This window comes from Phaethon aethereus (assembly GCF_964289735.1).
Source record: "Phaethon aethereus genome assembly, chromosome: 3".
In the NCBI taxonomy this organism is placed as follows: Eukaryota; Metazoa; Chordata; class Aves; order Phaethontiformes; family Phaethontidae; genus Phaethon; species Phaethon aethereus.
The window spans coordinates 25,331,523-25,345,511 of NC_138576.1; the positions used below are offsets into that span (position 1 = coordinate 25,331,523).

Sequence of the window (13,989 nt, forward strand, 5' to 3'; positions counted from 1 at the left end):
TATGAGTTGGAAAGAATAATTAAAGTGTCTGTATGCTAGCTGCAGAAAAAATCTGCTAATCTGAATTATTACTAGGAAAAGGAAAAAAAAAAAGTTTCTAATACTGTTGCTGCTTAAAGAGGTGTGTTCAGCTGGCTCCTATATTGACTTGCATTTGAAAAGCCAGTGATGTTGCTAGACAAGTTAGGTTAGGCAATAAAAAGATTAATAAAAAGACACACAAAGGCGCACAGGGACATGATGGCAGCTGGGAGTGAAAAATATCACATTGCCTCAGCTCCTCCCAGGACCATCACAAGAGCCATCAGCCCATCAAAGGCCCATCTCCACAAGCCCAGAAGAAATTCAGAGGGTCCTGGGCAAGCAGGGGATGCAGAAACATAACATGTATCCATCCCTCCCCAGGGGTGTCCCAGCTGATCCGCAACCCCAGGGGCTGGGGGACACTGCATCAGGAGCTCTCCAGTCACATCACAGACACAGAGTGGTCTCTGCCCAGGTGTACAAGGCTCATCATTGCGTACAGGGGAAGAGCATTTTGGCATTGCACAAAGCTGATTATGCAGTATTTAGGGGAGGAACCAATGTCAGGGAAATTGAAGTGGTTTGGGGAGGAACAGATATGAGAAAATATATGAACAAAAGACTGGAATGGGATGATTGCATGTAAACTGAGGCCAGTCATTATGCTTGTGCAACCATGCCCTGTGCCTGACTAGTGCAGTCTGTCTTGGCTCCTAATTAAACTCAATTTCTAATGCTTTTCCTGGGTGAGGTACTTTGTTCTCTCTGTGTGTGTGTGTGTGTGTGTGTCTGTGGTGCAGCACTTCGAATGAGTGTGAGTGTGTAAGGGAGTGTGCAAGCACTCCCAAAGATCCAGCCAGAATAGCTGGTGAGCAGGTGAAGTAGCCTGGGACCTAGCGGGGGGGACGGTGGTGGGTGTCTCAGAGGGTGAGGCACCTAGAGGAGGTGGCTACTGGAGCAGCCAGAGGTTTCCAGAAAACTGCTGAGAAGACCAGCCTGGGAATTGACTGAGATCCACCTCCACCTCTCTCTCTCTGTGTGTGTGTGTGTGTGTGTCTCTGTGTGTGTGTCTCTGTGTGTGTGTCTGTGTGTGTGTCTGTGTGTCTGTGTCTGTGTCTGTGTGTCTGTGTCTGTGTCTGTGTGTCTGTGTGTCTGTGTGTCTGTGTGTGCCTGTGTGTGCTCACATGTACAGGCAACTGGAGAGGGACTGCAGCCTCAGGAGCTCATATGCCCAGGTGCCAGAAGCTGGGGAGACCGGCGTCCAGGGACAGCTTCTGGGAAGACCAAGTGTCTCGGCACAGCTGCTGGAGGGACACCCATTTCCCATGCATTTATTTCTCACTAACAGGTCTCTATACCAGAGAGGAGAAACAGGATGAGGCTGCTGGTGCTGTCTGTATTCATACGAGTACTGAGTGTATCTGTCAGTGTTCATCTGTGTGGCAAGATGTGAATACAGTGTATAAGTGCGGGGTATACGTGTGCTCTGTGTCTGTCTACTGGGAATACAGCACCGTATATTTCAGCTTCTGGATGGATCTGGGGATATGGGGCTGCTGCGTTCAGCAACTCCCTATTCAAGTGTGTGCTTCTTCTTTCAGGGCTTTTTCTGTTTGGTATTTTTTTTTTGGTGATGGTTGGTTGGGGTTTTTTTGTAACTCACACAATCTCATGACTACATATAAAAAAGAAACAACAATGGCATTGGCTGTATGTTATTGTTATTAGATAACATTTGGGATTATTTTAAGGTATATCTGATTAATGTCAACAAATGATGCAATTTTAGCTCTGTAGGAGCAGAGTGACTTGTTTCAAACTAGAGCAGAATTTAGGGTCTCAAAAGAGTAAGTAACAATAGGTACTATTTCATTTCCAATTAGTTCGATGATTGCTACTTTTTGGAAGCAAAACTAAGACTCTGAAGATTAAATCTCTCACTTGTAAAGACAGGCCAAAGTAGAATAGCAAAAAATGTCAAATTAATCTGCTTCAATCCGTCTTTCAGCAGTCTAAAACTGAGTTATACCTGCATAGTTCTTGCCTTCATCAGTTTATAACTTAAGTTCATTAAGTTTATAATTTTATTATGTATTTATTCTACCATAAAAGCAATTACATTTAGTATTACAAAAAAAAATTTAAAAATACAAAAATTTCAAAAGCAGATTTTATCCTAATGAAATAAGAGGTCTCAGGCACATATTAAATAGGCATTCTTTCATATTTGTCCAAATTATACAGACTGAGTAGAGTCAGACGCAGCTGCTATCTACATGGGAAAGGAGATGTTCAATAACTCTTGTATAATACACCATGGGAAGAGACCATTACCTACAGTAATTTCCAGGACTGAGGAATTCCAGTTATTCTTAACCTCATTCCCAGTGAAACCATGAGATGTGTGAGATCAAAACAAATAGATTGATATTAAAAATACTGAACATATATCTGTGTATTGGGTTTCAGTGGCAAGGTTTCGGTAGCTTCTTCTGTGAGAAGATGCCAGAAGCTTCCTTATGTCTGATAGAGCCAGTGCCAGCCAGCTCCAAAATGGACCAGCAGCCAAAGCTGAGCCCATCAGCAACAGTGGTAGTGCCACCATGATAACATATTTAAGAAGGAGGAAAACCTGCGGTACAACTGCAGCCAAAGAGAGAATTGAGAATATGTGAGGGAAACAGCTCTGCAGACACCAAGGTCAGTGAAGGAGGAGGGGGAGGAGGGGGTCCAGGTGCCGGAGCAGAGATTCCCCTGCAGTTCCTGGTGAAGATCATGGTGAGGCCGGCTGTTCCCCTGAGCCCATGGAGCTCCACACTGGAGCAGACCTCCACCTGCAGCCCAGGGAGGGCCTCACGACAGAGCAGGGGGATGCCTGAAGGAGGCTGTGACCCAGTGGGAGGCCGTGAACCAGTGGGAGGCCTGCACTGGAGTCAGCTCCTGGCACGACCTGTGGCCCCACGGAGAGAGGAGCCCAGTCTGGAGCTCCAGGAGCAGGTTTGCTGGCAGGACTTGTGACCCCGTGGGGGACTCACGCTGGAGCCGTCTGTTCCTGAAGGACGGCACCCCATGGAAGTGACCCAGGCTGGAGCAGTTCATGAAGAACTGCAGTCTGTGGGAAGGACTCACGTTGGAGAAGTTCATGGAGGACTGCCTCCTGTGGAAAGGATCCCATGCTGGAGCAGGGGAAGAGTGTGAGTAGTCCTCCCCATGAGGAGGAAGGAGTAGCAGAAACATGTGATGAACTGACTGCAACCCCCATTCTCTGTGCCCCTGCACCACTTGGGGGGAGGAGGTAGAGAAATCGGGAGTGAAGTTGAGCCCAGGGAGAAGGGAGGGGTGGGGGGAAGGTGTTTTTAGATTTTATTTTATTTCTCATTACCCTATTCTGATTTGATTTGCAATAAATTAAATTAATTTCCCTGAGTTGAGACTGTTTTGCCCATGATGGTAATTGCTGAATGTTCTCTCCCTGTCTTTACCTCAACCCACAAGCTTTTCTTTATATTTCCTTCCCCCTGTTCAACTGAGGAGGTGAGTGATAGAGCAACTTGGTGGGTAGCTGGCATCCAGCCAAGGTCAACCCACCACAGTCCTTATGGTGCACAAGATATCACTTTTTGAGGAATATCATTTTGTAATTTTGTTTTCTCAGTAACATTCCAGACAGCTAGTAAAAAAGTCTACGTGCTACAAGGACTCTAGAATACAACAACTTACTATGTGGCAAGATGTAATAGGCTGCTTTCATTTAATATCTAAGGTCTGCAAACAAAATTACTGACTCTTATTTTTCCAAAACAATGGAGACTGTTATTCTTGTCCAGGATAATTATATATCTTTACCACACTCATGCAAAAAAAATCACTTTATGAATGAATGAGGCAAACAATCACAGACAGCACAGGGACTGTTCCTTCTAAGCAAGAAGCAAAAGAAGAAAGCAGTCTAAGTAATGTAGGAAAGTTCTGAATGCCCTGAGGACATTGCCCAAATCTAGGAACCCTGGGAAAATAGAAAAAGTAGCAAAAAGTTTCTAGTGTTTTGGTCAGCCAGATAATGGGTACTCATCTATTAGTGAGTGTTTAATGGTTACTTCAGAAATTGTATTTCCTTTAACTCTGTCTCAAAGACAGGATAGTTCAACTACATATCAATACCAACTATATGTGGGCATTCTGGAATAGACCGTTTAAACTATTGGGAATAGTTTCCCATAAGGAAAGACTTCCCCAGAGGTCTCAGAGTCATATAGCCTATACTACAGGATTTGCTCACTCACAAATATAAGAATTGTACCTGGATACAATCGGACATTAGGGGCATCCTATCACGGCCAGGGTTTTCCACCAGAAAACAAGGCCATGTATTTCACAGAACTTTTTTTTTTTTTTCATGATAGGCACAAATAATTGTTGTACTTGAAAAACCACCTAAGATGGAAATATCTGTCGAAGTTGTTGAATTTTAGCAGAAATAGGCTTCTGAAAACAAAAACATCAGGGACAGTCTGAGAGAGCTGGGATATTTTAGCCTGGAGATGAGAAGGCTTGGGGAGGGGATCTTATTGGTATGTATTAACACCTGATCAAATGACAGGATGTAAAGAAGATGGAGCCAGATTCTTCACGGTGACATCCTTTGACAAGACATGAAGCAATAAGCACAAATTGACACACAGGAAATTCCACTTAAAAATAAGTGAAATCTTTTTTACTGTGAGGGTAAACACTGGCACAGGTCGGCCAGATGAAGTTGTGGCATGTCTGACCTTGGAGGTATTCAAAACCCATCTGGATGTAGTCCTGGGCAGCTTGTTCTAAGTGACCCTTCTTTGAGGAGGGCACTGGACAAGATGAGCTCCAGAAGTACCTTCCAACCTCTGCTATTCTGTGATTTGTGATACTAGTAGGCTTCTCTAGCTAGAAATATCATTGTTACTTCTGATTAAAATAAAATATGGAATTACTGCTTAGTTCTCAAATACACATGTAATGGAAAGAACTACCAAAGCTGTGTAATAAAAAGAAAATAATGAAGCTGTTAGATTAACCAGGTTTTGATACCACTCTGAATTTTCATCCTATGTGTGTTGAAAGACTGTATCATAGTTAACAATGTTTATATCACTAACACAGGAATTCATTTAATTGTTACCAACCCTGACAAGATACACAGCTGTGGCTCACTTAATTCAGATATGTTTGTATTTAATACAGTACATGGTATAAACACTCATTTTCAAAGGATGATTTAAATTAAGAAAGGAAATTTCCGTAACTGTAAGACTCTGAATTGTAGTAAGACTTCCACTTGTCTTTCACGAGCAGTATTCTGCATCAGCAAAGTTTACTCTTATACCTAATATTGGTTGTATTATGCAGAGCAACAGATACACATCTGAAATAATGATCTCCACAGATATTTCCCAAAAGCTTTAATTCCATGGTAAGTATTTGGCTACAGATAAGATATAAAGAACAAAAGAATAAAAAGAACAAAAAAATAGTTTTCAGTGTTCGTTATTCTATTCCAAACTTTCCTTTGTTATTCTGTTGATTCTTAGTTTTCTGGTGCATCAGCACGATGAGACACATTTTTTTGTTATCTCCATTTAATAAAGACACAGATTTAATACACACAGTGCATTTAAATTCATAGTCACCAATAGTGGTATTACATCTGCATCATTGGTAAACTTTGTAAAAATAAGTTACAAGTACAAAGGATCACAGAATGCATAGTTGTACTGGGTTGTCAAAATAATATGGAATGTCACAGATTTCTTTTTTTACTAAAATTGTCAACATCTTTTTAAAGAAAAAAGAACAGTGTATGCTAAATGCTTTTATATGCATTACATGTGTATGTCATGGTCACAAGAAACATATAGTTGTTGCAGTGTATTTGTCATTTCTAAAGTGATACAGGCCCTACAGTTTCAGGACAAAGGAAGGTCTAAACTCATAAATGATTTGATGGTTGTGTGGGGTAAAATGGTTGAAACAATTTATGTAAGCACAGAATTTAAAAGCACAGATAAAATAAGAAGCTCTTCTATTTTCAGTATAACTACAATGTCTTTGATCTTGAGTAATGATTTATGAAGTACAAAAATCAATAAAGATACCATTCTAAAAAATAGAATTTTAATGAGTATCTTGGCGAACATTAGCAGCAATTGACAGAAACACTGATATCCTCTTGTCTTCTTTTGAAGTTATATATGTAAATATAGGCAAGAGCCTGGAATATGATTCGTGTTATGCTAGGGATGAGTTAAATTTCCAAATGATGAACGCAGCTTCCAGATATGAGTTAGATTTTGAGTAATGAAGGAAGACAATGTTTAGATAGGGCCATGCCTTTGTGTGAAATTGACTTTCTGCAAGTTGCATTCCAGGCATGTTTTTAAAGCAAAGATCAGATTGAATGCAAAGCAATTTATTACAGAAAAAGTGAGCAAGCAACCACATACTTAAAGCAAACTGCAATGTGAAGCACAGATATTTTTTCCAATAGTAAATTCCTAGAGATGCCTTATCACACAAGGATAACAACTACTCAGTGTAAGAGCAGTAGTAGCATGAGCGAGCTCTACTACATCCCCAATATTTAAACACAAACTTCTACCACCACCACTTTAGCAATACTTAAAGGTAAAGCACTTCTTTGCTGCACTTTTATACATTTCCTACCTTGGAACTGAGCGTTAAATCCCTTTCGTCGGTGGTTGCTGTCAGATGTAAAATGGAGTCGTAACCAGTTCTTACTGCTGATAACAGGAGAAGGTAGATTCATACCAGTCAACCTGGAAAAAGAAAAAAGAATCTAATGTGATCGGTTGAAAAATTCATGTGTCAATACTTAAGAGTTAAGAAAAAAACCCCCAACAAAATAGCCAGAATATATCATTGTACTGTTTACAACATATTTGACACCAGTGATTCACTGTCATCTAATCTCAATTTATTACTAGTTTAATAACAATAGCCTGGGAGAAATGTTTTTTTTCCATTATAGCTAGCCATTTAATGGTCAAAAGTTGTATCTCCAAACTACTCTTTTGCGAATAAAAGAAAAAAAGCAATCTTGTGCACGTGTGCATGTAAGCATGTGTGTATGTATGCGTGTGTCAAATAATTCAGCAAAAAATAAGCAAATTCAGTTATGACAAAATTTCATCACCTGACTCCCTGCTGTGTCAGTTACCTCACAGGAAACCAAATCTCAGGTGTTAAGAAAGGGTAAATAAGAGTTATGGGCCGTAGTTAATGTTAAGCTTGGGTTATAAACTATTAGTCCATAACTATCCCGCTAGAACTTTTTTTGTGTGTATTGACTCCTCTATATATTTAATAAAAAATAGAAGTTTAAACACAACCAAATGCAGGCTAACTAGCTTGCATAACTATGGATATTGTGAAGAAAGAATGCACACAAAAAAATTGTCTAATATAGGCAACAGCCCCTTGGATCGCATTGGGTCATACCATAGTCTGTCATTGCACCACATCATTATGGACACACTCCAGTAGTTACCACAGAGTACCTGATATGCTGTAAATTCATGTCTTAGTTTTCCAGGTAGCTTTTTTTTTATTTGACCCTACTCCAGGTTTCAGATTTAGACTTTTTTTTTTCTTTCTGAATAACTCTGGAGAACTAGAAGAAGTATAACTTCTCCCTTTCAAAAAATGTTGATTATTTGAACCAAAACCCAAACTGATCAATATCAGAAATTCTCAGCTAAATTCTATGAGGTTATGTTTGACAATACTAGAGTAGACATAATACGGTTTGAGAGCACAAAAAAAAACCCCCAAAAACTGAAATAAGATTTTGTCTTTCTGAAATAAATCAATACAGTGATACAGATGCCTTTTTGTAGTGGTTCAAACCCAGTCAGCAGCTAAGCACCACACAGCCACTCGCTCACTCCCCCACAGTGGGATGGCAGAGAGAATCAGAAGCATAAAAGTAAGAAAACTCGTGGGTTGAGATAAAGACAGTTTAATAAGTAAAGCAAAAGCTGTGCATGCAAGCAAAGCAAAACAAGGAATTCATTCACTACTTCCCATTGGCAGGCAGGTGTTCAGCCATCTCCAGGGAAGTAATGCATAACGGTTACTTGGGAAGACAGATGTCATCACTCTGAATGTCACCCCTTCCTTCTTTTTCACTCCAGCTTTTTATACTACTCATGACGTCATATGGTATAGAATATCCCTTTGGCCAGCCTGGGTCAGCTGTCCTGGCTGTGTCCCCTCCCAGCTTCCCGTGCACTCCCAGCCTTCTTGCTGGCAGCCCAGCATGAGAAGATGAACAGCCCCTGACTGCTTAGCAGCAACGGAAAACATCAGTTCATGATCAACATTTTTTCATCCCAAATCCAAAACTCAGCATCATATTAGCTTTTATGAAGAAAACTAACTGTACCTTAGCTGAAATCAGGACAATTTTTCATTGCAATATATAATTTCAGAGTTTCACTACATATCCTAGATTACTAGGAAACCCATCTTTTTAAGGAATACTGATGTTGGAGTAGTCTATTTAGAGTCATGGCTGAATCTCTTTTCTGTCTGTAATGGAATAAGACCAACACACTGAAATACAGAAATTCTTAATAGAACTTTCTTTTTTTCTTTGACAGTACATATAAGCTACATCAGAGAACTTTCTGTTCTCATTTATAATCAGACTTCCTTTACCTGTCTGTTAAAAAAATAAGGAACAACAAAATTCTACTTACAATTATTTTAACAACTTTGAAGGAAAAAAAGATAGATTGTACAGGACTTACACATTTCAAAATGTTTGGACTGGAATTTAATCGTTCTTACAGGTGTTGGTCAAAACATTCAACATTATACATGTTTCAACATCTCAATCAAATGGCCTTTTATACTTTACATACTCTTCTATACACTCTAGACCATTTTAGAGCATAGTGGATTTTAAAATCTCCTTAGATCAGGCACTCTAAATATTTCTATGAACTGGCATTTGCTATTTCAAAGCTACTTAGAATTTCAGTGTACCTATAGAAACTACTGTGGTATAATATAAAGAAAAAGAAAAAATAAAACCATATGTGGAATACCAAAAATATTTGATTTGCTAGTTCCTCTTAGCTATTGACACAATATATGCTAAATCTAAAAGTTTTTTCTAATATATAAGCTGCAGTTCATATCACTGAACTGATATCTCATTTGTCCAAATATACAAATTTGTCTCCTAGAAATAGAGCTTTGGGGGTTGGTTTTATTTTTTAAATGAAATATACATATAGTAAGTAACATTGCATCTGGCATATCCAGAGCTCTGTATTTCAAAGTTTGCAAAACTCCTGGCTGAAATATTAAATTGTTATATGAATTACATTGTACATAAATAAAAGAGTAGAAGATCATTATTATAAAAGCACATTCAAAGAAGATCTTCCATTAGCTACATTTCTAATAAACAGCTATTACCCAGACACACAATACACACAGATATTTTCAGATCTATGTGAACTCTACAAGGTACTAGCTAATTAGTCTCAAATCTTCCCATTGTCCTAAGAAAGATAGTGATAATATGACTCTGACACTCACAGAGCATTTTAAGCAAACTATTTCATCAGAGTTTTAATTTAGATGTTTGATTTCTATGCTACTGCATACTAGACAGGAATATGTTTTTTTACCAGCAATGATGTTTTTGTTTTAACTAAAGAAAATGAGAAAGTGAAATATGGCTAATTTAGTTGTGAGGCTAGTTTGGAAAGCAAGATTATAACCAGTATATAACACGTAACAGTGTAACAGTGTATAACACAGGTTTCTTTTCCATAAAGTGTTCAAAACCTCTTTACTGTAGTACACAAATTCAGAAATGGCAACAAATTCTGAATGGGGATTAGACAGCAATCCTGTGGCCCACACACGTATGTCGAATGGGATGCCCCTACATGAAGTACTTCACTCTGTGTCATTCATCATATGCATGTGGCAATTCCCATGGACAATATCAGAGTTTCCAGTAACAGCAGATCTAAAAATTTGTGGATACAGTGTAAAATTGCTCCTTACATGTTAACTGACTATTTAACTGGAATTTCTGATAGGCAGGCAACCCAAGCCATGTGTGAAAAAGAGAGGTGGACATGGTTACTGCTCAAAGTGGCAGATTGCTGCCTGAATTGGTACAGCAGGCAAATCTGTAACTCGCACAAAAGTTGAAGGTAGTATGAAAACCTGATTTGTTTCCATCTTATTTCTAGGTCTTAGTTATGAGGGAGTAGGACTTGAATATAATACCTCCATCACACACCAAATGTCAAAAAGTAACAACAGTTTTAATAATATTACAAGTGTGCTCCTTAAAGAAAAGTAAGAACCAGTACTGTCAAGGAAAGTTCATTTCCAGTCCCACAAAGCTGAATATTATATCTGATGAAAAATACAAAATCTGGGATAAAGATCCCTAAAATACATAGTCATTCATTTTTCTGGTATAAAAAATGCAACTCCATGACTGGGGCAAGGGTTTTTGAGTCATCTATTTGAGTTCAACAATCGAGAGGCTGGACATCACTTCTCAACTAATAAATGACAGAAATGACCCCTCCCAGTCCCACAAAAAACAAGACAGTGCTTCTTCTGAGGCTGCAGAAAGAGGAGGAACATTTTGTTTGAGCTTTACCAATTGAGAGGTTCATCATGTACTACAATTTCTGACTAAGTGCCCATACTCCCGCTGTGCGCTGGCGTTAGTGCAGTGTGCTTCCTCCGCCTCAGTGCGCCCTCTGCTGTTATGGGCTAACTTTTGCTATTACTTGAGCACTCACAGAAAACAAGCAGTTTGGTTATGTCCATACTAGTAAATTGAACAGTGGCACTTACACCAATTCCTGCTTGAGAGTCTACATTATTAAAGGTGACAACAACAACAACAAATCACAGAATCGTAGAATCATAGAAAAGTTTGGGTTGGAAGGAACCTTTAAAGATCATCTAGTCCACCCCCACTGCCATGGGCAGGGACACCTTCCACTAGAACAAGTTGCTCAAAGCCCCATCCAACCTGACCTTGGACACTTCCAATGATGGGACATCCACAGTTTCTTTGGGCAACCTGTTCCAGCGTCTCAAGACCCTCATAGAATCACAGAATAGTTTAGGTTGGAAGGGACTTTTAAATGTTATCTAGTCCAACCCCCCTATAAGGAGCAGGGACATCTTCAACTAGATCAAGTTGCTCAAAGCTCATCATGAAACTCTTCTGCCCATGACTGACTAGTGCTCCCTTGATCATTCCTGGGCACAGTGTAGGCATTAGTCTAAACTACAGGGTCCTAATAAGCATTGTAAATGTGATAACCTCTTCTGAGGTGTTCAGGAAAACACTAACAGGTAGGATTTTATCATACTGTTAGGTTGCTCTGAAAGCAAAGGTGCAACTGAAGCAAAGTTGTCTTTATTTCAAGTGAGTACACGCAGTATTCATTCCTGTTGCATATGAATAGAAATAAGTAATTTTAGCTCAGATTAGGTATTAACACTAACATCAGATGAAGATGTGGAACTCCTTTATATCAGAGAGAAATTATTCAGATGGAGTAAAGAACCACATTTCTTAATATCAAAGTTCTCTTTAGAAGCTTTCATGCTTTGATCTTTACTGTAGATTTCTCCGATGTTGTCTAAAAAGAATATTGAAAGGCTTTCTCACTTCTTTTTTAACTGGAGACATTTACCTTTTGTGGAATAATACAAAAGATATTGAATTCTTCATTGTTTGCATTCTGCCTCTGCTCTGAAAGAGGTAATTCTTTTCTGAAACTGATTTTAAGGCATAGCATGTGATAGCCTGACCTGGATAGAAGAAGTGATATCTGATCTAAATTATATAAATCATGTTTTTCATATACATTCACACAGACATGTATATATAAAGTTATATAACTAGCCAAGCAAAATAGGTTATTATCCCGCTGTATTCAGTGTTGGTGCGTCCTCAGCTTGAGTACTGTGTGCAGTTCTGGGCCCAACAATTTAAGAAGGATGTGAAGGTCTTCGAATGTGTCCAGAGGAGGGCAACAAAGCTGGTGAAAGAGCTGGATGGAATGTCCTAGGAGCAGCTAAGGACAATTTGGGTTTGTCTAGTTTGGAGAAAAGGAGGCTGAGGGGCAACCTCATTGCTCTTTACAGCTTCTCGAGAAGGAAAAGTGGAGCAGGAGGTACTGACCTCTTCTCCCTGGGATAGGACACGTGGGAATGGTTCAAAGATGTGCCAGGGTATGCTTAGGCTGGACATTAGGAACACTCTCCTGCAAGCACAAACCCAGTCCATGCCGTTTCAAGGTAAGGGAAGTAGGTGGAGCAAGAGGCCCCCTTGCCTTAACTGCAAGCTTCTAAGTCTGCTCAAAACCAGAAGAGAAGTGTACCAGAGATGGAAAAAATGGATGAATACACATTGAGAACTACAAGGACATGCAGAGATGCACTTAGAAAAGCAAAAGCCCAGCTCAAATTGAAATTGGCCAGAGATGTCAAAACCTACAAGAAAGGGTTCTTCAGGTATGTAAACAACAAGCAGAAACAGAAGAAAAATATTGGCCCGGTATTAAACAGAAGTGAATTAATCGCCAAAAACGCTGAAAAGGCAGAGGTTCTCAACACTTTCTTCACCTCCTTCTTTACCGGCACTGTTAAGCCCCAGGCCTTGGGAACAAAAATACAGGTTGATGCAAACACAGACCCACCATCAGTGAAGGAAGAGTAGGTATGTGAACTATTACAGGAGCTTGACCCCTAAAAATTGATGGGCCCTGACAATATCCACCTGAGGGTGTTAAGAGAGTTGGCTGACGTGAGGCCATTCTCCATAATCTTTGAGAAGTCATGGACATCGGGGGAAGTCCCAGCAGACTGAAAGAAAGCTAACGTTGCCCCCATCTACAGAAAGGTCTTAAAGGAGGATCCAGGCAATTTATAGACCCGTCAGCCTTACTTCAGTCCCTGGGAAAGTTATGGAACAAATCCTCCTGGGGGCCATCTCAAGTCAAATGAAACACGTGATAGGAAAAGTCAGCATGGATTCACCAAGGGCAAATTGTGCTTGACAAACCTGACTGACTTCTATGAAAAAGTAACTTGCTCAGTTGGTATTGGGCAAGCAGCAGCCATTGTCTACATGGATTTCTTCAAGGCTTTTGATAGGTTTCCCACAGTGTCCTCCTAGAGAAATTGATGTATTACAGTCTAGACAAGTGGTCTGTGCAGTGGGTGGGGAACTGGCTGACAGGACACACCCAGAGTGTGGTGGTAAATAGCTCCTTTTCAAACTGGCAACCTATCACAAGTGGGGTCCCCCAGGGATCAATATTGGGCCCAATGCTATTTAATATCTTCATAAGTGATCTGGATGATGACATCAAGTGTACCCTGATGAAGTCTGCTGATGATACCAAACTGAGTGGGTAAGTGGACACTTCGGAAGGGAGAATGACCCTGCAGGAAGACCCGGCTAGGCTAGAAGAGTGGGCTATATAAGAACCTTATGAAGTTCCAAAAAGAGCAGTGTACGGTCTTGCACCTGGGAAAACATAATCCAGGAGTGCAGCACAGGCTGGGATCTACCTGGCTCGGGAGCAGCTCTGTGGAAAGGGACCTGGGCATCCTGGCAGACAACAAGCTCAGTATGAGTGAACAGTGTGCTGCTGTGGCAAAGAAATCCAATAGGATGCTGGGTTGCATCAACAAGGGCATCACCAGCGGAGATAAAGAAGTCATTATCCCATGCTACTCAGCACTTGTCAGGCCATACCTAGACTACTTTATTCAGTTTTGGTCCCTGCTATACAAAAAAGATGTGGACAGGCTGGGGAGGGTCCAGAGAAGGGCCACAAAGATAATTAAATGACTGGGAAGCCTGCCACATGAGGAAAGGCTGAGAGAACAGGGTTGTTC

At 40.2% G+C, this 13,989-nt stretch overlaps 1 protein-coding gene across 1 annotated transcript in view; it reads right to left on the reverse strand.

Annotated features, from left to right (window-relative positions):
• CSMD1 (CUB and Sushi multiple domains 1) overlaps nucleotides 1–13,989 on the reverse strand; it is a gene marked incomplete at both ends in the record, with an annotated part of 1,255,958 nt that overhangs the window by 477,072 nt on the left and 764,897 nt on the right. The window contains one exon of the mRNA XM_081998094.1: nucleotides 6,724–6,836. Within this exon, the coding sequence (XP_081854220.1) occupies nucleotides 6,724–6,836 (113 nt within the window). The remainder of the gene's footprint in view (nucleotides 1–6,723; nucleotides 6,837–13,989) is intronic.